The sequence below is a fragment of the Filicampus tigris genome, chromosome 16 (assembly GCF_054856515.1).
Source record: "Filicampus tigris isolate MCC_2025a chromosome 16, RoL_Ftig_1.0, whole genome shotgun sequence".
Lineage (NCBI taxonomy): Eukaryota > Metazoa > Chordata > Actinopteri > Syngnathiformes > Syngnathidae > Filicampus > Filicampus tigris.
In genome coordinates this window covers 9801302-9826759 of record NC_141232.1, presented here as the reverse complement: position 1 = coordinate 9826759, position 25458 = coordinate 9801302, and the positions used below count along the sequence as shown (strand labels likewise).

The 25458-nt window shown below is 44.2% G+C and overlaps 1 protein-coding gene across 1 annotated transcript; it reads right to left on the bottom strand.

Moving 5' to 3' along the window:
- Window positions 1–1935: 1935 nt before the first annotated feature.
- fscn1a (fascin actin-bundling protein 1a) lies at window positions 1936–17075 on the bottom strand. The gene is made up of 5 exons (XM_086056147.1): window positions 16031–17075; window positions 7477–7633; window positions 5332–5453; window positions 4684–4851; window positions 1936–3872 (listed from the first exon to the last, which is right to left on the bottom strand). Exons 1-5 carry the CDS (start codon window positions 16869–16871, stop codon window positions 3664–3666), a joined length of 1497 nt encoding a protein of 498 aa, XP_085912273.1. The 5' UTR covers window positions 16872–17075; the 3' UTR covers window positions 1936–3663.
- Between the last annotated feature and the right edge of the window lie 8383 nt (window positions 17076–25458).

The following is a 25458-nucleotide window of genomic DNA, read 5'->3' as shown; positions in this document are numbered from 1 at the left end:
TATATTTCTATATCATAGCCACAAAATTAAAATATGTTGTTTTCTCCTGGCACTCTGGCTTCCTCCCAAATTCCCCCCCAAAATGCATTTTAGGTTCATTTAAGACTTTAAATTGCCCATCGGTGTGATTGTGAGTGTGAATGGATGTTTGTCTATTCAGTCCCCGAGTTTGGCTGGTGACCAGTTCTGGGTGTGGCCCACCTCTTCATTTCTGTAGAAAATGGGATGGCTGCCCCCGAAAGTTTTGAAGTGTAATTGATGTTTAAGATGCTGTAGCTAAAGCCAAAATGGGTGTCTTTTATCAATATATCTTTAAACAGACATTTTTTGTGTGTGTAATGTTTTCTACATGCTGCACACACTTCCGAACTTTAACATTAGCATGTATGCTAACGCTAACGCAACATGAGCGGCAGATTGTAGCGTGACTGGGGTGTTAACTTCATAGTTAATATATTAAGATGCATATTGTTTTGATCACTATCAGAATAATGTGGCCTTTCCAACATTCACATGCATTATATATTATTATTATTATGTATTACCGTATTTGAATATCTTGAGGAGCTAAACTGTTGTCATTGTTCTGCAATCACGACAATGAACGCCTATTCAATGCTGTTGTTTTCTTTGGCGTGAAATAATGCTTACACAGCATACTGAGCCTTTTCCTTATAGGCCTGACCTGTCTGTGTCCCTTTCATGTGAAATTGAATTTGTGTTTGGGAAATCTAGGTGTAATTTGCCCCCCTAAAGAGATTACCCACTGACCCACTGACCCTCTGTCTCGCCTGAGAGAGAAAGAGAAAATAAATGAAAGTTAATATTCATTTAGAGGAAATGTAGGAAGGACTGTACAGACGCATACACGCACCCACACACACACACACACACAGTATAAATGGGGTGAATGTGCTCATCCTAGCAGTTTTCTTGTGTGAGCCAGCCAAAACGTCTATGCAATTAAGGTGGTTGAGACAAAACACATACACTAACACACACACACACACCTAATCCCCTGTCCATCTGCATTGTGGATGATGAACGTACGGACACCCACCTCGCATCGTCACAGCTCTCTTTTGGTTGCCATGGCGACAGGGGGATGAGTTTTTCCGAACAGGGGGTGGAGATGGCGGCCATTTCACACACGCAGCCTCCCTGCCATCCCCTCCCCCACAGCCTTTCCCTGTTGCTCAGGGGGGAGAACAAAAAAAAAAAAAATAATGTGGAGAGCCATCCGTGCCTCCAGCATGACGCTTTACCCACAAACCACTGCTCCCATTTCTGGGATCTGGGTCATATTTTGTGTGACTCATCTTTTTAGGCTAAGTGGAACCGAGGAGGGAGGGCGGCATGGACGGAGGCCCGGGGGGCACCAAGGGTGTGCTGACTGTCGACTGATTGAGGGATTCATGGTCGGGGATGAAAAGCAGGAAGCAAGGGGCAAGGAGAGGTGTTGGGTGGAGGGGGTGTGTGTGTTTGTTTTGCCATGTTGGGCGTCCCTCAGGGATCTGCAGGATGATGGGAGGGAAATGGATTAGAGACTTGCTCTGGAGGCTCCATCATTACATTACCATCGTGACTGGTGTGTGTGTGTGTTAGATTCATGTTTCAACACAAAGGCTCTATTCAGAAGAAAGTGGGAAGGTAGTGCGCTCCCACATGTTTATGTTAGCGGCACAGCACATGGCGCTGCTCCATGTGGTCAGAATAGTTCACGTTTGTTACAACACACATTTGAGATCATTATTTACATTTACCGAATTGGAATAACTCCAGGGCTGATGGTAGATTACTGATGTGATTGTTTTTTTAATTGCTAAAAATATTGTAAAATATTCTTCTGTGGACTATAAGCAGTGTAACAGTGTGAGCGTAAAATAATACAGCCAAAGGAAAATACTTCTGTGGCAAGAATAAAGTAGAAGCACATTGTTCCAAATCCCAGTTTTATTGGTTGTTGGATTTCATGTGAACCAATGGCACGAGAGATGACTCCACAATATCAAACAAATTATACAAAAATAATACAAAAGGAAGTTCCAGTTATACAAAGCAAAGATGTGGATTTTTTTTTAAACCCATCTAATTTCCTACTGCCCAAAACGTAAGCGTAAGGCACAGTCATTACCACATATTTGCCATTCCACATCCGTTTGTCTTAGCCTTGGTTACCATGGAGACAGTATCTCTGACGATAAGTGCACCATTTAGTTATTGGAGATTCTTAACCATTAAAAAAAAAAAGAACGAAATGAGGCGCTGGCTACAATCATGTTTCATTTCATAGTGCTAGTAATTAAAATAAAACAAGGAGGCGCTTAATGGATTGCTATGGAGAAAACAGGCTAACAAGTCAGGACTTCTGTGGAACAGAACATTTAAGTACAACACTTTCTATTTTTTCCTTCTTTTACCATACAAATTCACTGACGCGCCCCCCCCCCCCCAAAAAAAAAAAAAAAATCAAATCTTTCGTCACACCTCAATTAAAAAGGCATATATGACGCTGGTCAAAGTGGAAACAAAAGAACGCAAGCAGCAGCAGCAGCAGAACTGGTTAATGACAAGGCTCTCAAGTGCTTTGTGAAGGATGAGATGCTTCACTGGGTTTGGCTGGAGGAACAAAAAAAAAAAATATCAATTTTTCCAGTTGGTGCAAACGGCACACACATTAGTAGCACCATGCTCCAGTTGTATCGGCTTTGTGCGAGATGACACGATGGTTGAATCCAGTTAAATCGCAAGGCTTGGTCTACATACATAGAGGCTCACATTGTGCTCATTTGATGCAAAAAGCAGCTTTCAGATATTCATTTTCTGGGCTTCCCTACTTCACTTAACCATGATAATGTCTGTGCCTTGGACTTTGACAACACTCCAAGCCCAAAATGTTTTTTGTTTTTTTTTCTCTTTCTTGCTGAGGTGCATGCAGTGACAGCACCCTGGTTTGTTTCTATATCTTTAACTGTTCTGGGAACAATAGGGAGGGGACGGTACATTTACTTCCTACATCCTGTTTGATCCCGAACAAATCAAGACTCCCCACCGACCAATAGGAACACAGCTAAAGGACAACACAGTAAGATAGTTTACATGTGAACAATTTCATATTAAGGAGAAGGCCTTACACTCAACCAAGAGGCCCAGGAAACACACACACACACATCTGGTCTGGTTTTGATAGAAGTTTCCAGACTAACAAATAAATCTGTTTCTACTCGAGCCAGCAAAATAGACCCAACGCCTTGGGAGCAGAATCTGTTTTTTGGGGGATCAAGTAGAACATCAATATACAATAGAGACAAGTAGAAAGAAGACCAGTCGGTGCTAAGGCGAGGAAGGGGTGAGCGATGATGGGAGGGGGGGGGGGGGGGAGGGGAATGAGCAGCGAAACAGGGAAAAAGTGCACAGCCCCGTGGTAACTATGGCAACATACAGAGATCGGCAGCTGGGAAATGGAGGGATATTAAGGAAGGACAGGGAGGCAGAGAATAACCTTCCTCTTCCATCCTTCCTCTTCTCTCTGTGCAGTTCAAAATGTAAAGTCAGACAAGACGTCATATATGAGGATGGGTGTGGGGAAGGGGAGGCGGTGGATTAAGTAGACGCTGCGATGGGCCGGTGCCGCGTTGTGACGACTGCGGGCACCCCCCCCTCTCAATACTCCCACAGCGTGGCCGTCTCGAGGTCATCCGCGTTGGCCTTCAGCACGCCGGCGTGGTCGCCACGGAGATACTTGCCGTCGCTGGCGTGGCGGACGGCAAGCTTGTTGTAGTCGCAGAACTCAAAGAGGAAGTCGACGGGCGTGTCGCTGCTGCTCACCACCGCCTGCTCGTTGCCGACCATCCAGTACTTGCCAGTGGAGTCTGAATGCGGGAGACGCAGGATGATAGGCAAAAAGTCAGAATTGCTGCTTGCCCAAAGCAGAAAACCTACAAAGGCATTCGCTAGTCGAGCGTACTTTCACGTCATGATGGTTGTTTAACAAATTACGATTTTTAATTTTTTTTCTTTAATTTTATTTTAAATGACAAATTGCCTTTTAAGAGGAGGCTAAAGGCAATCGATTTGCATTCCGTCACTGGTTACAAAATGGGGGGCACTTCTCAGATCCACCAGCAGAGGTGCAATTGAGTCAAAATTACTCAAAGCTGGGTCATTGTGGCACAAGTTCAGGACATTTAGACTGGAATCCTCCCATCCCATTAAAAAATGTATTAATTGTTTTTGCCATTGTTTCATTTCATAATAGAATTTAAATGATAAAGTCCCATCTGTTTTTTTTCACGTTTTTGTCATTCTCCAACACCCAGGAAGTAGAGTAGATATAAAGGGACTAAACATGACATGTTGGGATTTATAAGAAAGTGGATTGAATGTTGCTAATTTATGTTTAAAAAAAAAAAAATCCCCATTTTGCAATGTCGTCAAAAACAATTTGGATTTCCCCCGCCCCGCCATAAAGGCGTTTTTGCATAATCCTGCCAACAAACAAAAACATCCGCCTTTGGTGGAGATAATTAACCAAATCAAATCCCTCTTTTTTAGAGTAAATCCATAATGAGCATGATAGACAAACGATGTAATCCTTTTCATGCCTGCAAGTGGTCTGACAACAAAGCGTCTCTGCCAGCTACAGAGCACGTACAAACCCAGTTCAACATGAAGCACGCTGACCTTGCAGGCTGTAGGCTCCATCTCTGAACTCCAGCGTGAAGTAGTCGTAGGAGGAGCGATTGGAGTCCAGGGTCCCCGTCACCTTCCTGCAGCCGATGAAGCCGTGCTCGCCGCGCAGCACGATGATGGGGCGGTTGATCAGCTTCATCAGGAACTCCTCGGACTCACCTGCGAGGTGGAAATGCATGTTTTTAGTCAAGGAGTTATTCACGGCACAGTCCTTATGCGATCTGACTAACTGGAGCATAAAATCTCCAACGTGGAGACAGTTTCTAACAATAGCCAACATTCCTTCGAAAATCAAACACTTTGGCTGTCATGTCGGGATCAAACGCAGCTAAAAAAAGAAAAATAGACCAACTTATGACCTTGTTTAATCAACATTCCGCCTGTGCGCTGAAATAATCCGTCTGACCACGATTTTGACAGTTTCACAGTGAACGAATCACAAATTCAAGCCAGAAAAAAATCTGTTCATTGTACACGAATCCTGATGATGAAATAAGTACTTGCACACTCAAATGCATTTACAATCTTTTTTTTTTTTCACCAATCAAAAACGATTCAAACAACATTTCAGAAGATAATTCATAACCAGAACGACATTACTCAAGGAAACTTCGATCGTCGTCAAGAAATCAAACTGACCGGCAGAGTCAATGGTGGCTGCTAGCTGGCCGTTTTTCTTGGCGGCAACATATTTCCCGTTGGCGGCCCGCAGGGTCAGCCTCTTCCCACGCCACTCGATGTCAAAGTAGCAATTAGCTGACCTACAGACAGAGAAATTAAAAGGCAAGAGCGGTCAGGAAGGGAGGATGATCTCACATTCACGTGGCACCTGCGTGATTGAGCGGCAAGTGCAAACACACTCAGCTGTTGCGCAATCAGTTGAAAGGACAAGCTGCCGCATTTGAAGCAAGCAACTTCATTCGTTTCCCTCCGCTTGGCACAATGTGTTGCTTAAATAACACATTCTGGTGTACATTTCACATACCAGAACCAAACCGGTTTCACCTCAAACATTCTCTTCTAGTTTTCCTCTTTGAGGTGAAACCAAGAGAGGAAATTACATTTAAATGTGGTTGCTTGTGGAAGGTGTCAAGAGAATAGATAGAAGCGAGAGCGCAGTGATGGAATGTGCCCACATTAAGATGCTTGTCTCGTTTTTTTCTTATCTCAAGTCGGCACCTTTGAGATAAGAGTAAGGTTAGTGGGACCTCTCAAGTCAAAATGTTCCGGAGTGCTGACCGACCTCCAATTTTGGTTTTTGAAACCAAGGAAATAATGGAAATGCGTTTGTAGGAGTACTCCTTTCCACAGTCCAACCTAAGATTGCTATCAAAAAAACCTACAGGATTTTTTTAGGTCAAATAATATTTTAACATTAACTGCCACATAGGTGTTAAAAAAGAAAAAAGTTAAACTCTGTTCTTAAAATAAATTACTATTGTCAATGCACGTTCGGCATATTTTTTTTTAACTGTCACAGAAGCGTAAACATTGCCATTCCAAAATTCCCCCTTTAAAAGACTAATTTTTCCACAATTTAAAAGTTGAATAATAACCACTCAAAACCCTCTGGTTGAAATTTCAGTTTTGGGGAGCAGTTTTGTCACAAATGCAGAGTAGAGCTTTTGTTATGGTGCTGATCGGTGTTGTCGAATTACAGACATTGAATGACTTTTCAGACACCTTGTGTGACCATTTTTCTTCTTCTAAAAAAAAATTTTAAAAAAGTTGAATATATATGTTATTGTACGACTTGGTTGTTGAGTTTCACACCTGGGTGTGGGCAAGTGCTATAGAATAAAAAAACACAGTTAACTCTTTGACACTCACTGAGCTGAGGTCTCGAGAGATCTGCTATACAGTAGTTATTTATGCATGATGGTGGTTTCAACTTGAGCAATACAAGGGGAATTAAAAAATAAAATGAAATGTTGATGGATTTGGATTGGAACATTGGTTTTGGCGTGCCCTAGTTTTCTTAAGATTCCTTTATTTTTTTTGCTTGGAAGTGCAATCGCAGTTTTCAGCGGTTCGTACGCAAATTTGGCTATTTTGTTTACGATTGACGTGCCCCATCTCAGTGCTTCCTTGGTGTGCATTTCTGTCATCTTCATATTTTGTCAGCGGAATTAGGCCTTGAGAGACATTGCTGCAACTCCTCAAATGAGTGAGCAACACTCAACGTCACCCTGCCAGATGATCGGAAAAAAAAATGGACATTTTCCCTGCTTACTGAATGTGACTGTTCAGTAGGACAACTTTGGGGCCAAAGAAAGTGCCGAGTGCCTGTCCTATGATAACCGCAAGAAACACCGTAGAATTCAAAAAAGAATTGAGAGCAAAGACTAGAAATGGCAGATTCCTTTCCAGACTCTACAATAAGAGCTGTTCAGTAATCCATTTCATTAGTCTCATATTCATTTCACAGTTTTTGTATGTTCAACTAGTAGTTGGAAGCAATTAAACATTGGAATTGGATTTTCTGTTCTCTTGACCCAGACACCCAGGGATCAGAGTTCAAAGGTTAACTGCCAGCCTTCTGGTTAGATGTGAAAGAAAATCAGTCTGCACAGGTTGTGGCAGCATTCAGTCGCCCACCACATGCCAAAGCCTTGACCTCTGCACCCACGCATGACACGGGTCCCTAGACACACACGCCGAGGCCCTACGCATCTCAAATATCCAGCTGGAACTACAAACTAAGACTAATGATGGACTATCCTCCCCAGGCCCTGAGCTGTGACACGTTGGAACAGGTGATCGTGCTGTCACACACACACATACTTGGTGGAGGCGGTGCACTGCAGGCCTCCGTTGGCAGTGAGGGTCCAGTATTTCCCGGCGGCGGTGCGGAACGCACACTTCCTGTTCTCGCGGCAGATCTCCACTTGGAAGACTTCCTGGTCACCTTCCTCATCCTGATTGGCTGACAGATCCATACCTGGGCGGTAGGGGGGGGGGACACAGCGGTTAGGTTAAGGGGGAGGGGTCGGCTGCAAACGGACATGATCCAGATACACGCATGCAAATCATCTGGTTGGGATCAGACATCCTAAATGAGCAACAGACCGCTTGGATTAGCAGAGGATTTCGCCGCACACACACACACACTCAACCAAGCAAGTACACAACTCCTGACCTCGTTAACACCACGTCGGTCTCACAATGAGCTACAGAGAAGTAAACAATGTCAGTCTACAGGATAGCATACACAACTGTACTCTCATACATACACACACAGTTCATAGAGCACAATACACGCTATTGTGCATTATGAGGTCATAGTTGACCGTTAGCTGGAGGCCCCGATTGAGAGAGAAACATGGGCTGTGTTGGCCTGTTGTGTAAATGTGTGCAGAAAGAAATGCGTTTGAGTAAACCAATGTAATCATGTGCTGTTTTCTTCCCCCCCCCAGTCTTCCTTTTCATGCATGACTCCCTCCTGGATGTCACTTTCCCAGCTTTCTTTTCTCTACAGGCCCACCACTTGCTTTATCAAAATGGAATATTCCACAAGCTGAACAACAATGAATGTTCTATTGGCAACCTTGAGCTGCAGATGTCCAGGAACTTCCCACTCGTTTTTTTCCCCCTCATTTCAAAACCACTTGAGGTCATTTACATGATTTCAAACTGTTCTTATGAAGCCATTGTGACAATTTGTACTTTAGAGCACACTCTGTCTTTCCAACCCAAGCCAAACAGTAACTTAAAAAAAAAAAAAAAAATATGTAGGGCACCAGGAAATTAGCTAGGCTGCATTCCATAAAACCTCTTCCAAAATCAATGTACTTAAAAGGGGAAGTCAACCCAAAAATTTTTTTTTCAAGAACATGTTCTATGCAGGCCCACTAATGTTAATATGAAATATGAAGCAGCAAAATCCACACCTTTTTAGCCATCTCAGGGGGCGGCCATTTTGTCAGTTCTGTCGACAGAAAATGACATCCCAGTTGCTCGGGGAACGACCAATCACGGGTGACCCGTTTTATTAAGCTGAGCTATGATTGGTCGTTATCTGAGCCCTGAGGGTGTGTGATGTCAGTTTCAGTCGACAGAAGTGACAAAACGGCCACCCTCAAGAGATGGCTAAAAACGTGTGGATTTTGCTGTTTAACTCCTATTTCATATTAATCCTATTGCCTTGTTTCAACTAGTGGGCCTGCATAGAACTTTCTTTTTATATGTTTGGGTTGACTTCCGCTTTAAAACAAAGAGACCAAATCTTCTACATGGCTCATCGTGAAACGTAGATCAGAATAGCAAAGATTTCTTTGTCCTGGTACTCACAATTGCGCGGCCACTTGTTGCCAGGCAGAATTCATAGGGCACATTCATTTGTTTCTGTGCCGATACATCAGGAAAAAAAGCCAGCAGTGACAAGATTACATAAAGTATTGTTGAATCCAATGGGACAACCATGTACCAAAAGTTAAAAAAAAAAAAAAATCCAGACAGGCCTTCTGCCCCCACTGAGCAAGACTTGCGTAACAGTGAAGAATTACTGCTCATATTTTGTTTTTAGAGAGGAGGGGCGGGGGGGTAATAGCAAATGTCACCTTATTCCTCATTGGCTGGGCACTCACTAAAAGCTACTCCAAAACTTGAGACAGTCGGCCTCGGCAGACTTACTGAATTTCTGCAGATATGTGTGGATACACACATGCACGCGCGCCAACACACACTCATAGATGATTGAGAGGGAAAACATTACAGACCTTAATGGAAACCACATGCTCAGAAGATGAGAACTAGCAAGAACTTGAAGGAGTGGGAAGAAAAAAAAATGAAGAATTCCATCTTTAAGTCAAGACATCTTTGGAACAGCTTTCTCATCTCGGCCGTTAAGCGCTCAGGCCAACACTCCTTCAGCACAGTAGCGGAGGAGAGCTTACATAAGCGTGTCAGGGGCCAATGAGTTTCATCCATCTCACTGCCGCATTAGTTCATCATAAGTCTTTACATGCAAAAAGGCTGAGCAAGTTGTCATAATGTTACAGCAACCACTTTTCTGAAATGTGCGCATAGCAAGTGAAGATTTCTTGTGATGTGGATGAGAATTGAATGCCCAAAGGAAGTAGGAAGACTATTCTGGAATTCCTACAATGGAGATTGCCCATGTTCACAACTCTACTTTTTTGGGATGAGTTGTCTTTGCGCTATGCAGTGCTCCTTTTTTCTGTATCACAGCGAGATGGTGTGTCATCAAATTACAGTGGATACAGTAATATGTTGGCATTGTGCTGAATCCTTGCATCTCCAAAATCATTTCAGGAGACCCCCAAAACGTCACATTTGTTCAACCATTAACATTGCATTATCAAAGAGAGAAAGCAAGCCATTTAACACTTTAAATTAATTTATAATAATAGCTGACGAAATGTATTGTATTTGTGAAAAAAAATGTTTACCAAATTTTGACGCAAAAAGTGAATCTTGCAATCTTCCACATGCATGAAAAGGTGCAACTTTCAATTTGGAATACTGAATTTGTCAACAAAACTTAAGCATCAGTTTAAATCCGAACATCCCTCCAGAAAACACTTATGTTGTATTGGCAACATGACTAAGCAATTTGACTGCGTTATCTGTACACAAAGACTTGTACTTCTGATGTGACTGACTTTTGAGAGCTGCGAGTATTTTGGAAAGAAAATGACTTTTTCAGGGGAACCATGATGTTTTGCCATTTGTACGAAATGTTTTGATAAAAACGCACTTACAGCTTCGCAAAATTCAATTCCGAGCTAAGAATGCTTTTCTTGGTGGAAATGATAACCTACATATTAGTTTCAGCAGGATTATGTAATTTATTCTTCAGTTGAACCAATTGATATGATGTGAAAAAGAACTTTAAGACTGTGAGTCCAGTGACCTTTGCAACGATCGGCAGCCTTCTGGAAAAACTGACAAGATTTGAATACGTCAGACTTGTTGAATAAAACAAAAGAACATTTGGTGGAATTTGGAAGCGCAGATTAGTCCATCTAAGTTGAAGCAAGAGTCACACCAAAGACTGGGCTCCACTCACTCGTCAAGTATTTGTTGCAAGGACAAGTACAGCGTCTTAAAGCTGCACCTTCATTTTCCATTCTTCCCAAACACAAACTTAGCCAAAACAGAACACCTCTTTCCTACAACAAACGTCATAAAGTGAACTGTGGCATAAACTCAAGTGGAACAATGTTTGGATGTGGGGAAACTGTCTTTTTAAAAACACTCAGAGAAGCCTTGAAGTGACGTCATATCACAAGAAAAACACCGAAATACAAAACACTGACATAGACAAAACATTACAGTGACGCCTGGAGAAACAAAGCCATGACCCGGCGAGTTCATGGCTGTGTGTGCAAAATCCTGATAAGTGTACCCCCTTTTTCACAGATTGTTGGCCACACTTTAACGCGAGCTAGCGCCAGAGGTCTGCTGTGAGCGCACGCGATTGTGCCCGGTTCAATCGCCGCTGTGTGTGCGGTGTGTGTCTGCTATTGTTCGGCAGGCCTGACTGAGGAGGCGGACAGCTGGGGCACAAACGGGGGAAAGACTCCACACCATCAACCTTTGTTCCGATTCAGATGAACGGTACGTCCTGCCATTCCCCAAACCTGACTTGCCTCATCAGGCTGCAGGAAAACGCACACAGCGATGCTCACGCACACCCTTTCTGGATCACTTGAGGTCAGGGAGTGAAATTGATTTTCAACTCACGCTGAGAGTGTGAAGGGCATTTCTGTAGGGATACACCCACACAGGAAGCCAAACTTATAATGAAGTAGATATCATGGAGAGAGCCCCCCCAACACACACAGATGGCCTCAAAGCACATTAACAAGATGGTCTTTAAACATATCAGTTTACACATTCTGCAGCAGCCAGCAAACACTAGCAAGTGATAACAGCAATCACTTGCCCTCTTTTCCCCTTATTGTGTGCGCACGGTTACCAAAAGTTGTGCGTGTCATGTTTCGTTTCCTGCCAGCCGGAGGAGGTGAAGGACACACAACTGGTGTCAGGGCTCATTTGGCAAACCACACTCCGAGCCCTCTGATGTGATACGAAGCTTGGAAGTGTGAGCAGCAGACTATGAAGTCCAACACGAGTTATTTTGCCCAACTTAAAAACGGAAACTTTCAGCATAATTCAGTCCAGTTGTCTTGGTGCAGGGTTACCTAATGACTCCAGCACACGTCTATTTTACATTCCAGTTCATTGATCCACCAAGATCAAATCAACCCCCAAAGCCACAAATTTCATAAAGCTGGCAAATTACACAAACACTTCCTGTTTGGTATTTTAACGAAAACGCATGTGCTTCAAGACCTTCTGTATAATATGTCACAAGTGCTCCTCACATTTAACCATTATTAAACCCACATTGTAGTAAGCCAATATCTCCAAGCAGGCCTTCCTTAATGTATTAGCCAGAATGCAATTTTGAAGTAACCTCATGCATTGTAGTCCAGTGCATTTTGGAAACGTGATGTCATTTGGTGAATTTACACTCAAAAGGTCATAATATTCCTTACATTTTACAGCCAATGCATCGCATTAATTCAGGCCCAAATTCTCCTCTGAGAATGCAATAAAAAGCATTGTTGAGATTGTGAACGCTGACCTCATCCCCCTCCTCATGTTGATGTGGAACCAGATGCAAAAGGAGAGTCAGTGGTCACACAACAGTAGCAAACAGGAAATGATGGCCCCTGAAAGCCGCTCTCTGCCTTCAATCATACCACTTAAAAAGGCCATTGAGCTGATGGCTAAATGAATCCAAATGTAGCTTCCCAGTCCATAAACGGTCTCACTGGGAATTTGGGACCATCTTAGAAAGGACGGACACAAGTGGATGAAATGAGCACCAAGTAGAGTCACTTCCGTAGCAATTAGGAAGGCTACAAGCACTAATGAGGGGACTGCTGTTACATGAATCCAAAAGCCGAACCTGAATTATTGACCTTATAGCGAGATTCTTATTGCAGATTTTCCCCTAATCGGGGTCACTTTTTATGAATTAAGTTTTGGCATCGGTTATTATAGACAGATACTCTCCCTGACTCTAACCCTTCCTATTTATCTGGGCAGTTTTTTTTAAAGTTCGTAATAACCATAACATGCATGCAGAGCTGGGCACTTGACCCTTTTTTGCCGGTCCGGCCGCGACCTTCCACCCTTGACCTGGGTACCCTTCCGGTACCCTTTTATTCATAAAAACTTTAGCGCAGCTTAATATGCCCCTGGACACAAGTTGTTTTGAAACAGTTGCATTCCAAGTCGGGGAGGGCGTCGCTTCAAAAAGACATCGACAACAATGGATATCGTGCCTGCTACAACCATAAAGGGACCGAGATGACTAGACTATGCATTTCATTTTATTGCCAAAGTAGTTTGCGTGCTTGCATCCTCTCTCTCCTCTCCATGTGGGAAACTGTATGTCATCGCAACATGTGACATAATGGACCGATCAGAGCAGCAACAATTCCTGATGTGTGCGTGGCATGTGTTGCAGACCTGTCGCCAACAGCACAATGCGTCGGTCACGTGAATCAATGCGGCATTTGTCGCTCGCGCCAACGCGGGAGTAGAAAGAAGCCTAAAAAGAAGCCTTTCAGTAGGCTGAGATGAAATTTGGCCGCCTCGCGAGCGCGTCACACGCATGAGGGCGGACTAAAATCCACTTCCGGCCATGCTTAATCCAGCCATTTTTAAAAAAAAAAATTGTCAGCCAACACCCCCCCCCGCCCCAAAAATGGACATCCGGCCGGGCCAGAGGGTCCGACCGGTCCGGCCCAGGGACAGGCTGCCCAGCTCTGCATGCATGCTAATGTGCGATCGCCCGTCTATTGTGTTTTATTTACCATGTTAGCATTAAGATGGCAAACTTTGGCTTCAGAAAAATCAGACGGTTTGATGTTTAAATGTGCAATTTTTCATTATTCGGTTTTGTCTCAATTCTCAGGTGGCGAACGTCACATGACCAGAGTCAGAAGACAGGTGAGCCGTGATTGGCCGTCCCCCGGTACCGCTTGGTGGAAGCTGCTCTCAAGTTAGCATTGAACCAAAGCACTACTGAGGTTTTAAGAGAAGCTAACCCAACATTCACACTTGGGCACTTCTGACACAGTCAACAAAAAGACAACTGTAATTTCTTGTCTTTAAGTGTGTGAAGTTGATGACCAACACAAAAATCGATATTTTTATAACACTAAGCAGCATTTGGACTGACATCATCACCCTGGCTTCCGCTAATGCAAGCCAGGCCGCTTCAACCGCCATTTTGGCCCCGGCCTGCTTTTGAGGGGAAGCTAGGAGCGGCTCTAAGTCCACAAACATCTGGAGCCACTTTAATTCCGATCTGCTTTTTAATGCGCATCACAATGATCCCGCCATTTGGCATCGTGAACATTTGCTTCCTCCTGGGATTGTCATTAAAAGACAAGATCCTGCAACATGCACGAGCGGAACGTTAACAGCCGTTTTCACATTTCTGGCATGAGCCCGTCTCGCTACAGAGAACGCCATCGCGTACTTCCGATGGAGTAGTTATTGGCCTCCATTTTGTGGAGACGGGATAGAAAGTGCTGATGGGGAGAAAAGTGGATAAATGATCCTTTGACAAGTAAACACAGCGGGGAGATGGAACAAACGGGCTCAGAGTGTCACGAAGCGATAGGAGCTGAAAAGAGAAAGGAGAAGAGGCCGCCAAACCACAAGGGAGCAAAGAATCCTCAGCAGCGCCTTCATCTGACCACTCATTAAATATAGATTTAGGGGGCATCCGGTTTTGCTATGAAGCCAGCACTCATTGTTTTCCTGCTGATTAAAAGGTTGTTTTTTTTTTCCCTCCAACTATAAAATGCTCATTAACACGGTCAGACTGTTCATTGTAGGAAGTCTTGCCACTGATGACCTTTGCTGCAAAGCAGACAAGCCTGAATGCTGGAAAAGGGTGGGGGAGGTGCACCATGAGGGGAATTATGCAAGAGGTGCGATGAAGGAAGGAAGGAGACAAGCTTTTGTCTACCACAACCATCAAACACTAAACTTGGAAGCTAACATTGGGTCGGCCGGGCTCCTGCAAGCATCTTTAAAAGATATATGGACAAAAACAAATGTTTCATTTGCCGCTTTGGCCATATGGTTAAAACATTCAATGGTCAGAGCGATAATTTGGAATGACAAGCAGACGTTCAAAGGCGAATGACAAAAGAATCCAAGGAGCTGACAGTACTAAAGGTGGGGAAGAGATTTTCTGTACATGCGATGTAGGAGAGCGGCAAAACTCAAAGTAGAGGCAATGATTTTAATGTGAACATAAGCCAAAGACGAGCCCACTAAATAGTTGCGAAACCTAAAAAAAATCTTACATCACAGTGGTGTGATTTTTTTTTTTTACACTGGGACCTTCTAGTTTACATGTGAATGATGGCACATGTGCATATATACAAGCAAGCCTATAAGGCCTCCTTTGTTGGACTCTTTCCATGGCAGTTGTCTGGAAAATTGAAGCACACATGCTTTCTGCAAAAATACACTTGCTAACAGTTTTGTGGTTTCAAAGTCTTTGATTTTTTTTTTTCCCCCCAAACAGGGTGGGGTGTTTTACATCACCGTTTATCTTGTCCCTATTTATACCTCTTAATTTGCACTTGTATCTTGTGACCATGATTGGCAAATAACATTTTGTCTATAATTCCTTTGACATTTTCAGTGTGCAACAGAACTGAGAGTATTATATTGTGTACTGTAGCACAAGATTCCATGCATGCAACATCGTTTTCTCTTGTTTGGGTTACATTTTTAGTTCCTTTCATTCCACAGTGCTTCTTTTTTTTTACTTTGTTGGCTGTTTCTATACTAACACAAGTGGACTGCATGCATACATTTTGCTGCTGTGACAATTCAATTTTGATGCGCAGTATTTTATAGCCACTTAAGTCACAAAGATGATCAAATCTGTGTGTGTATTTTGGTGAGGGGGTTCTCAACCAACGTGTGCGTGCACAGGGGTGGGGGCAGTATAAAATTAAAGGCCAGTGTGTGTGTGCGTAGGCGATTGTGGCATTGGGTGGCAATGCGATCAAACTAGTGTGCGTGCTAATGATAATTAAGTGTGTGAGCGCGCGCGTGTGTGTCTGCGGGGGGTGGCGGCAGTGCGTGACAATGACAAAGATGGTCACATCAGCGCACGTGTATGCGTGTTTGGAGGGGGTGATGGCAGTGTGGCAAAGACGGTCAGACAGCTGTGTGTGTGTGTGTGTGGGGGGGGGGGGGGGGTGACACTCAAACATGCCATCACAGTAACACTTCCTCTGACAGACCCACACAAGCAGACACACACCTTGGCGCGTGGAGACGTTCCTCTCGTTGGCCGCAGTGAGGACCACCTGCGGGTGGCTCTGCTCCAGCTGGAAGAGCTCGTCCTTGCCCACGCGCGCACTCTTGCCAGACTTCATGGTGCCGGAGGGCCCGGACGGCGCCAGGTACTTGCCGCCGCAGTCCCTGAACGCCACCTTGCCGGAGCGAAACTCCAGCGTATAGCCGGTGCTCTTGTCCGTGGCGGCCACCAGGGCGCCGTCGTTCCTCAGGAAGCGGTTGTCGGAGGTCTGCAGGTGGTAGCGCTGCTCTCGGAACACCAGCGTGATGGTGGAGTCCACGCCCCACGGGACGTCCCTGTCGATGGCGATCTCGTCCACCTTGGAGCTCAGGTGCGCGTAGCGTTTGCGCGTCAGGCTGAAGACGTTCACCTGCGGGTGCATGGCGATGTGCACGCTCCATTTCTCCGCCACGGACGCGGTCTGGGCGAAGCAAATGATGCGGTCCTCGGTTCCGCCCAGGTAGCGGCCGAAGGGCTCGGATTGCAAGGACCAGCGGCCGTCGTCGTGCGCCGTGATGATGAAGCGGCACTCGGGGCCCGGAGTCTCGCTGTCCCCGGTCACGTTGCCGTCCTTGTCGGTGGCGATGTAGCGGCCCAGATGTGACTTGAGGAGGAACACGTTGCCGCTGGAGTCGTCTCCGCTCTGCTCCAGGGTCCAAATCTGCTTCTTCTTCATGCTCGAGGCCGAGGCGTTGATTTTGAAGCCGAACGTCTCGGCCGTGAGATATTTGTTGCCGCAGTTGATGAGGCCGAACTGGATCTGCAGCATGTCGCTGGTTCCGTTGGTGGCGCCGTTAGTTGTCATGATGGCTTCGGTCCGGTTCTGTCTGAGAGGGAAATTGATGCAGGGGGGGGGTGGGCAGTTGTGTGGTGAGAGGAGCTGCCTACCGGCCTGTTAAAGGGTGGGATGCTGTGGAGCCTCGCGTGCTTCTCTTTGTTTGAGGAGTGTGTCCGTGAACGCGCGCCCCCGGTCCTCTGCCTGCCTCATCAGCGCAAGCACGCCGCCACAGCTGCAGTCTATATAAGCATCAGTGACGTCACCGATAGACCACGCCCCGTGTGGTACTTGGACAATTCATTCCACTTTTCCAGAGGCGGCAAACGAATTTACACGCTGTACTTAATTAGAAGTAGAGATACTTGTGGAAAAAAATATTTTGGTAAAAGTCAAAGTACTGATTCAACACCTTCATGTATACAGTAAAAGTAAAAAAGTACAGACTCTGAAATGTATACTGAAAGAAAATATAAATGCAGCACTGCACATTTCGTAGTAGCCTACTTGCACAATAAATGTGATGGCACCATGGAAAAATACTGGTCACACCAGATATTGAATGGACCCTGCGGGCAACCCTCACCGACAGTTATTGTGAAGTAGCCTAAAGAAAACCTGGGCGTGCTGTCTAATCAGCATAATATTATGTTACACCTATATGAGGTATTTGTTTTGTCTCCCATGAGTACACACTTGCCCATTTTTTTGTTATTATCATGAAACATGTGTCTCACACTTTAAAAATTGGTTAAGATGTTAAAAATCGTCTGTATACCCGCTTTAAAGGGAAAGTCAACCCGCAAAAATTCTTTATAATAATATGTTCTATGCACGTCCACTAGTCTAAACGTGGCATTTGTGGAATACGGGTTAAGGAGCAAAATCCACCTGTTTTTAGCCATCTCAGGGGGTTGTACATTTTGTCACTTGCTGTCAACTGAAAATGACATCACAGTTGCTCAGGTAACGACCAATCACGTCTCACCGGTTTTCTGAAGCTGAGCCGTGTTTGGCTGTTACCTGAACCTTGAGCAACTGTGATGTTATTTTCAGGTGACAACAAGTGGCAAAATGGCCGCCCCCTTACACGGACAAAAACGGGTGGATTTTACTACTTGACTCATATTCCACAAACACAACATTAGACTAGTGGGGCTGCATAGAACATATTGTTGTCAAGAACATTTTTAGGCTGACATCCCCTTTAAGAGAGGGTTTGTGACATCATGTCATGATGTCAGTCTTATAAGGAAGTTGAATTTTCTCTCTTGATATAACCCAAATAGTGACTGATGTAGATGTAATGGTGCTTGGCCATTTAGAATATGCCAAGTTGAGGATGTAAAATGGTAGTCTATTTTTTTCCCTCTATAAACTTTCTTGCAGCCTCTAATAATATCACACCACCTTCTCTTACTAGTCAGATGGACTCTCAAGTCATGAGGATGTGCATCCTCACACAAAGCTCCATTCACGGCTTCGGCACGCACATCAGAGGGAAGCAGAGAGCTGGCTCTGTAAACAAAGAGGCCAAACAGATCCCGGCGTGCATCCTTTCCGTGTGTGTGTGCGCGACTGTGCAGTCAAACACACATGCAATAAGCATTTCAAGCCATATTTCGCTTCCAAGTGAAAGTACAGATGCTCCTCGGCCGTTAAGCTTTGTGAGTGAGTAGAGAAGTCTTCCGAACCTGATTGGCAGCCTTATTGATGCCCTTGTTGCTATGCAAAGGAAGTGTCTGAGTTGTGGAAATCAATGATCAAGGCTACAACTAGCTTGCTTTAAGTCCAATATGTTATGTCAGCGGTGCTCCGTGACCTCTGACCCATCATGAAAACAGTGACAAGAATAGCATATTTATCCTTCGCTTTTAAAGGGGGCGAAATGGTTTAAAACCGTCATTTAGTGAATGTGGAATTAGACTCCAAATTCTGTGGTGGGGTGAAGTTATTGCCAAGAAAGAAAATATTCAAAAAAAAATAAAATAAAATATTTTCCTCTCTATCCAGAGGATTACATGCAAACAAAGAGGAAATTCCAATGAAGATTGATAATGAACATAATTCAAAAGTATTGATGTGTGCAGATCCAAGTTGGACCAAAATAAAGTGGATGTGGAAATGCTCCAAAATGCAATACAAAGGCGTGACAACAAATGATTGTAAATCTATTACTAAAGACACACTGCAGCCCACAAAGGACATCTAGAGGAAGAAGACGGTGACGTCTACTTCGCAAGGTGCAGACTCGCAAACTGGGCGAGCTGCCTGCTGCAGTGATTAAGCCACGCACACACAGTTCACTGTACACACACTCTGACACACTGACACACTTGCTGCGCTCACTACACCCGCAGATGGCGCAGCACTGCATCGCTGCAGCAAATGAGCATCTGAGGGTCAGTTGCAACTATAGCAGTTGTGTTGTGTTATTAAGCGACATCCCTGACCAAACCCAAAAGCAGATTCTTTGTCTTACAATTGAATTTTCTTCTATTGGGTCTACTGTGATTGGCTGCCTTAGCTTGCTAATGGCCATATGACAACTGCATGGATATATGGAGGTGCATCTTGGGAGTGTGGCAATGAGATGATAATAGGAGGTGCATATTTTTGCTGATAAATAGCAGAGGGGGCGAAGTAGCCCAATGACCATCTTCTTCTTTTTTGGGCCATTGCGAGGAGTTCCACGGAGGGGAGCAGATGAACTGAGCACTTTTTCCAAAGAAACTCTGTCATCACAGCTGATGTTTTCTATTGATTGTATTGACTCTATTAATGGTGGCACTTAGCCCTCTCCTCATTTCTCTTCTCTGCGTCATGTGGCCGCTCGGGTCGTGTTTCCACACGAGCAAGAAAAAACATCAGGAACCCATACCCAAAGACAAAGTGTTCCTGAAGATACAAAGCAGACAGCTTTCACTTGGATCCGACATTTTATCACCCGGAGGGACAAACAAGAGGCACCGGTTCAATGTCAGACCATGACCAAGTTGCAGCTGTCTAACTCTATCTATCGCAAATCCAGCTATGAGTGTCTCACAGAAGTGAGTACACTCATATTTGTGTAAATATTTTCTTGGGGGGTAGAAATAGATGAACGGCAATATTTTTCCTTGGGTATCAGTAGATCATAATCAGCGGCCGATCAACCGGAGCGCCGCGATAGTATAACTAATATACTCAGTGAAAAATGTGGAAAGTTGTATAAGGATGTCAGAGGAACTTTATTAAAATTGAGGGGGCCACATGTGTGTATCATGGTGCAATCACAAAGGAATTTGAGTTTAGCCTGTGAGTGTCTGCACACACAGCTGCAGCCCAACCGAGGGCCTCCTCTCCTCCAACAAAGAGCTGGAAGCCGGAGCAACTGGGTTACCCCTCACACTCGCCATTCTTCTCAACAGGAGTCAGGTCAAAGGTCACAATGGAGCAGTGTGTGTGCCCATGCGTGTGTGCGCTTTGACCTTGCCCCTCAGCTTTGCTTATTGTCATGACAACAGCAACGCAGCCAATAGCTTCCCCCCCCCCCCGTTTAACACATTATGAGGGCGTGTGTGTGCGTGCTTGCGTGTCTGTGTGAATGTAGGCGTCAGTGAATGTGTGTGTGCATATGGAAGGGGTGGCCTGCAGCTGACAGCAAGATGTAGGTCAGTCAACAGAAATGTGAGGCATCAGTAGGACACTAGTGCATGCATGATCATCAAAGTGTGTGTACGAATGTGTGTGTGTGTGTGTGTATGTATCATGTGTCATGCGGGGACATAAATATGTTTACATGTACATATTTTGTGTGTGTGACTGAGCATGATGCAGGTGGACTGAGACATGTCTTTTCCTTCCCGTGTAAAAAGGAAAACAAACATTGATACTTGTGACTACAGGGGGAACTTGACCAGGATGCGTCTAATAATACCTTTTTCCCTCCTCTTGACACATCCTGTCCACATGAATGCACACTGTGGTGCTTGGCGCAAGTATTCCCACTTCCTTCCGCGTCGCCTTACTTGTCTTAGAAACTGTACCAACTGCTGCTTAACTTTGGACACAAGAACAAACCATTTATGCACTAGTATTAAAAAAAAAGAAAAGGGCAAGTTTAAATGTTTATGTTGGCAACGTGTACACACACACACACCGCTGTACAAACACAACGTCTTGGCATAAAAGAGTCATTTAAATTGGAAAAAGTTTAAAGTATAAATTACTGACATTAATGCCAACAATGTTAGTTCTAGCGCGCAAAGCACGCAAGTTGATTTTACTTATATCTTTGAGTTGTGCTTCAATAAAAGGGACCAGCATTCTGGAAACAGTTATTTCATTGCAGCAGCACTTTGACTCAGTTTTCCGGTCTCTCCAATTGAGTTTAAAGGAGCTCTAGTGTGCCACCCATTGGCGACAACTGAACATTACACCAACCACAGCATCTGGAGAGAATAGATTTCACACCGCATCTGTGAATGGACGAACACGAGCAGGTGTTGTTGACCATTGCCACCGCTTTCCTGCCCCCCCCCACCCCCCCGCCCACCACCTCCCCATTGGAATTCCCCCCACACTCATCCTCTCTCTTTCCCCCTGTTTTTTTTCCCCACACCCGCCTCCTTGCAATCTTTTCATCTTACTCATTAGTGGCAATGAGGACTTTATAGATGCTGGTTGTGTGACCTTGTGCTACAAAGAGCTGATGGGGCCTCCCCTTAAAAGCTTCACATACAACACAATAGTTGTGGGCTCTGCCGGCTTCTTATTACATAGCCCCCTTGGCCCCTTCCTTCATGGATATCTTTTTTTGTATACTTTTTCAAGCATGCCAGCATGTACAGCACACAAATTGGGATAGTTAAGCCGAATACTGCTGTTATTATTTTTTTTGGGGGGGGGGTGCAGTTGATTTCACAGCGTTTTTTTGTTGTTGTTGTTCTTACAGTGTGAATAATTGATGACTGTGAACCTTTAAAGGAAGAGAGTATGTGTGTGACGGTCACTCACCATCTGCTGACAAATGTGCCAAGACACACTCACTGTTAAAAACTATTGAATATGCTATCAATCTCAGCCCTGTTCCTTTAAGCGAAGGAAGTAGCAGCATTACAACTAGGGAAACAATCATAAAATGTATAATGCAATAGACGTGCTACGGTCCCGATCTGGCGATAATCTTGGTTGCTCATTAAGAATTTAAAACACATGAAGCCTCTACTTGTGCACAGAGTTTTAAACGAGGTTGATAGAGGGAAAAAAAAATGTGACTTTGAATAATGAATAACAATGTCACATCACTGATTTGCAAGTACACGAGCATGACTTGTGTTGTATTTCGACTGCAACGCGTACAAAATTACGACTGATTATAAAAGGCGGGTTCTAAAAGTAGAATTAGAGCATGCTAAATGAAAAACCAGTATAACTTTTACATAAAAACATCCACTGACCCAGTTTTACTTTTGTTACCAAAGTAACAGGGGGAAAACAAAACAAAGTGTGGTGACACATGCTTTTTTTTTTTTTTTGTTGCTTTCTCACACACACATATACGCATACACATGTGTCTCTCAATGGGTCTGCTGCTAATCCTTATATAACTAGCAGCCTTGGTATGTTACAGTTTACAATCTGATGAGCCAAGAAAGGCTGGCTCACTCCATCTTGCATCTTTACGTCCATCCCCACCTTCCTCCTCTTATTGCCCTCCTATTAGCATTGTTTATGAGAGAAGAGTGCGTAAAAGCAGCAGGGGAGTTGCAAATGAATAAAAAACAAATGGGCTGGGATGAGGAGTGTAAACTCAGGAGGAGATTGTTTTAAAAAAAAAAAAAAGCTGCAATACAAAATGAATAGGGAAGAGAAGCTATGTGGGAGGAGAGATTGCAAGTACCACCTGTCCTTAAAAGGTAATCCAGCCCAGGTGATACCTGTCGTTAACAGCCAATCACTGCAGAGAGTTGCCAACCTGCCTATGTGTTTTACCACATGATAAGACACATTAAAGAAGACACACTGCGCATGCCAGAAATTGAAGTTGCGCACTTCCTTCTGCGTATTCCCACTACATTAAGTCAGACATTTTTTTGTTGCGCTGCATATGTGTGATTATGTAACCAACGCAACTCAGGAAAGTAGTCGTGTGCCTCTTGACCTATATTGTGGGGGCCCTCAAACTGTTTGCTTGGGGAATTCCACTTCATTAGCTCCATAACACTCCAATGGATTCACGCCGACATACGCCTATACGCAAATGAAGAAGAACACCCTGTGCCTGTTTTGTAGAACAAGACTTTCCACTTTAACCCCCCCTCAAGAGGAAGTGAATACCACAGCTTGTGCAAACCACCTCGTCGGGAACTATGCGGAGGGAGAAGCGACTGTCTTGAGATCGAAAGAGAGAAGGAGGGAGTGGTGCTTACTGCTTTCTTTGCCCTACCGCACTTGTGAGCCAGTCTTGACACAACAGGTGTCACAGTTAAGTATAACACGCAAAGCACTCGAGATAGAACTGTGCCAAATCACTACGTGAAGCTGTGCGGAAGCAGCGAAATTGTGGGATTTAACGTGCTAGGTGCAGCTTCTGAGTCAGAGATCTTGCCAAAGTTGCCTAAAACTTCCTTCCTCATGACTAACAGGCATGCTGACGCCGCAACAGATAAAAGTGAAGCCGATCCCGAGTTCATCCGGTTCCACCTATGTCGCTGTGGCCATACCGCTAAAATCCATACCTGCTGACTTTTCACCTTATATGGTGCCTCATCTTTGAAGACAGTAGAGGAAGTAGCCTACCTCTCCGTCAGTAATGACAAGCTCGGGGTTTCCAGTGTTCACTGGAGTAGCTGTAGGGGACAGCATTGAGCAAATAAGCACCCACGCAAGTTGCCGCAACAGGGGTTAGGTGTGTTTTTCCACTTCTTTCAAAAACACTCAAAAACACATATGTAGAAAAGTGACATGACTCATACCACATATAGATGAAAGAAAAAGTGTATAAAGGGAAAGATCAAAGGGGAAATGTTCCTACTCGTTGGTGTAATGTAGAAAAAAAAAATGAACCTACTCATTTGAATGTATTCACTTACAGGCCACACATAAAGTGCAAAGTTACTCATCTCGTTATGAAATGGTCAACCTCCTCTTCTGCTATTTCCATAGGTGGAACAACAAACCAAAGAGAAGTGAAAGCTTTGAGGCCTCAAACTCCACTCACTCACTCACACACACACACACACACACACACACACACACACACACACACACACACACACACACACACACACACACACACACACACACACACACACACACACACACACACGCGCTGCATGAATATAATGCACAGTTCAAGTAGTTTACGAGCAAACTCGCGTCCAACACAATGACGTGCACTTCGTTTCATAGTCCTGAAGGGACTTGCGATTGCATCCCATGTGAGCAGGCTTGCATTCCTCAGATTGCTGTCATGTGACAAACCTAAAGATCTCCTTTTATGGATGTCAGATTTAACAAAAGGGTGTGGCCGCACTCATGGTCAACAAATTAATAGACAACAAAGTGCAAAGTTGCGGAGACACACACTGCAAGGTTTCGCACATCTTTGCTAATTCGAACACAAATAAACAAAGACAAAGCGATGGGAATGGTGACATCACACTGTCCTCCACTCACAAGACCAGTGGGACTGAGAATGTGCGAAATGAGGTTTTCTATGCAAAAGACCAGCATGATCTTTGCCCTGTTTATTTCATTGGGATGATGATTATCACAGAAAGAATCCCAAATTAAGCACGAGTCAAGATTGAAAAGCACAAGACAGCATGAATATTATCACATGCTGCATTGTTACATAAACATTACTCACATCTGGCCTTGTTGTAAGAGCCAACCCTGAAACTCCCCTGGTCAAATGGACCGCTTGTAACTGCACTTCCTTCAATAAAAGCCCTGCAGCTAGTTTTACTCTATGACCAAGCTAACAGGACTTTGTTTTTAATGCTAGTTTTAACCACATCCATTCAGTCATATTTGTGCAGTTTTTATGCCAATGTCTCTATTTTGACAGGTAACACATCTTTCTTACATAATGCTATTATAATACATTACTCCAAACATAATGTTCTACTGCTATATTGCTCAACTTAGACTTTGTCCTCATTTCAGTTGTACAAATGTAGCTTTTGTGTATTCCACTAAACTGGAACGGCTGTGATTAATGACTCAACACATGACTTTAGATCATGGGAAGGATAGCACATCCAGAAAAGACTGTCATGGGGAGAATGTTCATTAGACAAGCGTAAGAGCAGAAAAAGCTGAAGAAAATGCTGGAATGACACGCTTTCAGGCAGGGCGCCGGTTCTCCATTTCCGCTTTAACCCACTTCCTGCCTCCTCTGCCGCTGCTGTCATTTCCTTATATGGCAGGCAGAGTCAGCCAATCAGATCAGCGCGTCCTGTTCATTCAAACTGCAAAAGAGAAGAACCGCAAACTGAAACAACTGAGGTTGCTTTTTATGATGCGTTCAATGTACCTCGGAGATCAGGATATTTGTAATCCTGATAGCACTGTTTACATTCTGCGTTTCGTATAAGCAGGATATTTTAAGATAAGATAAGATAAGAAT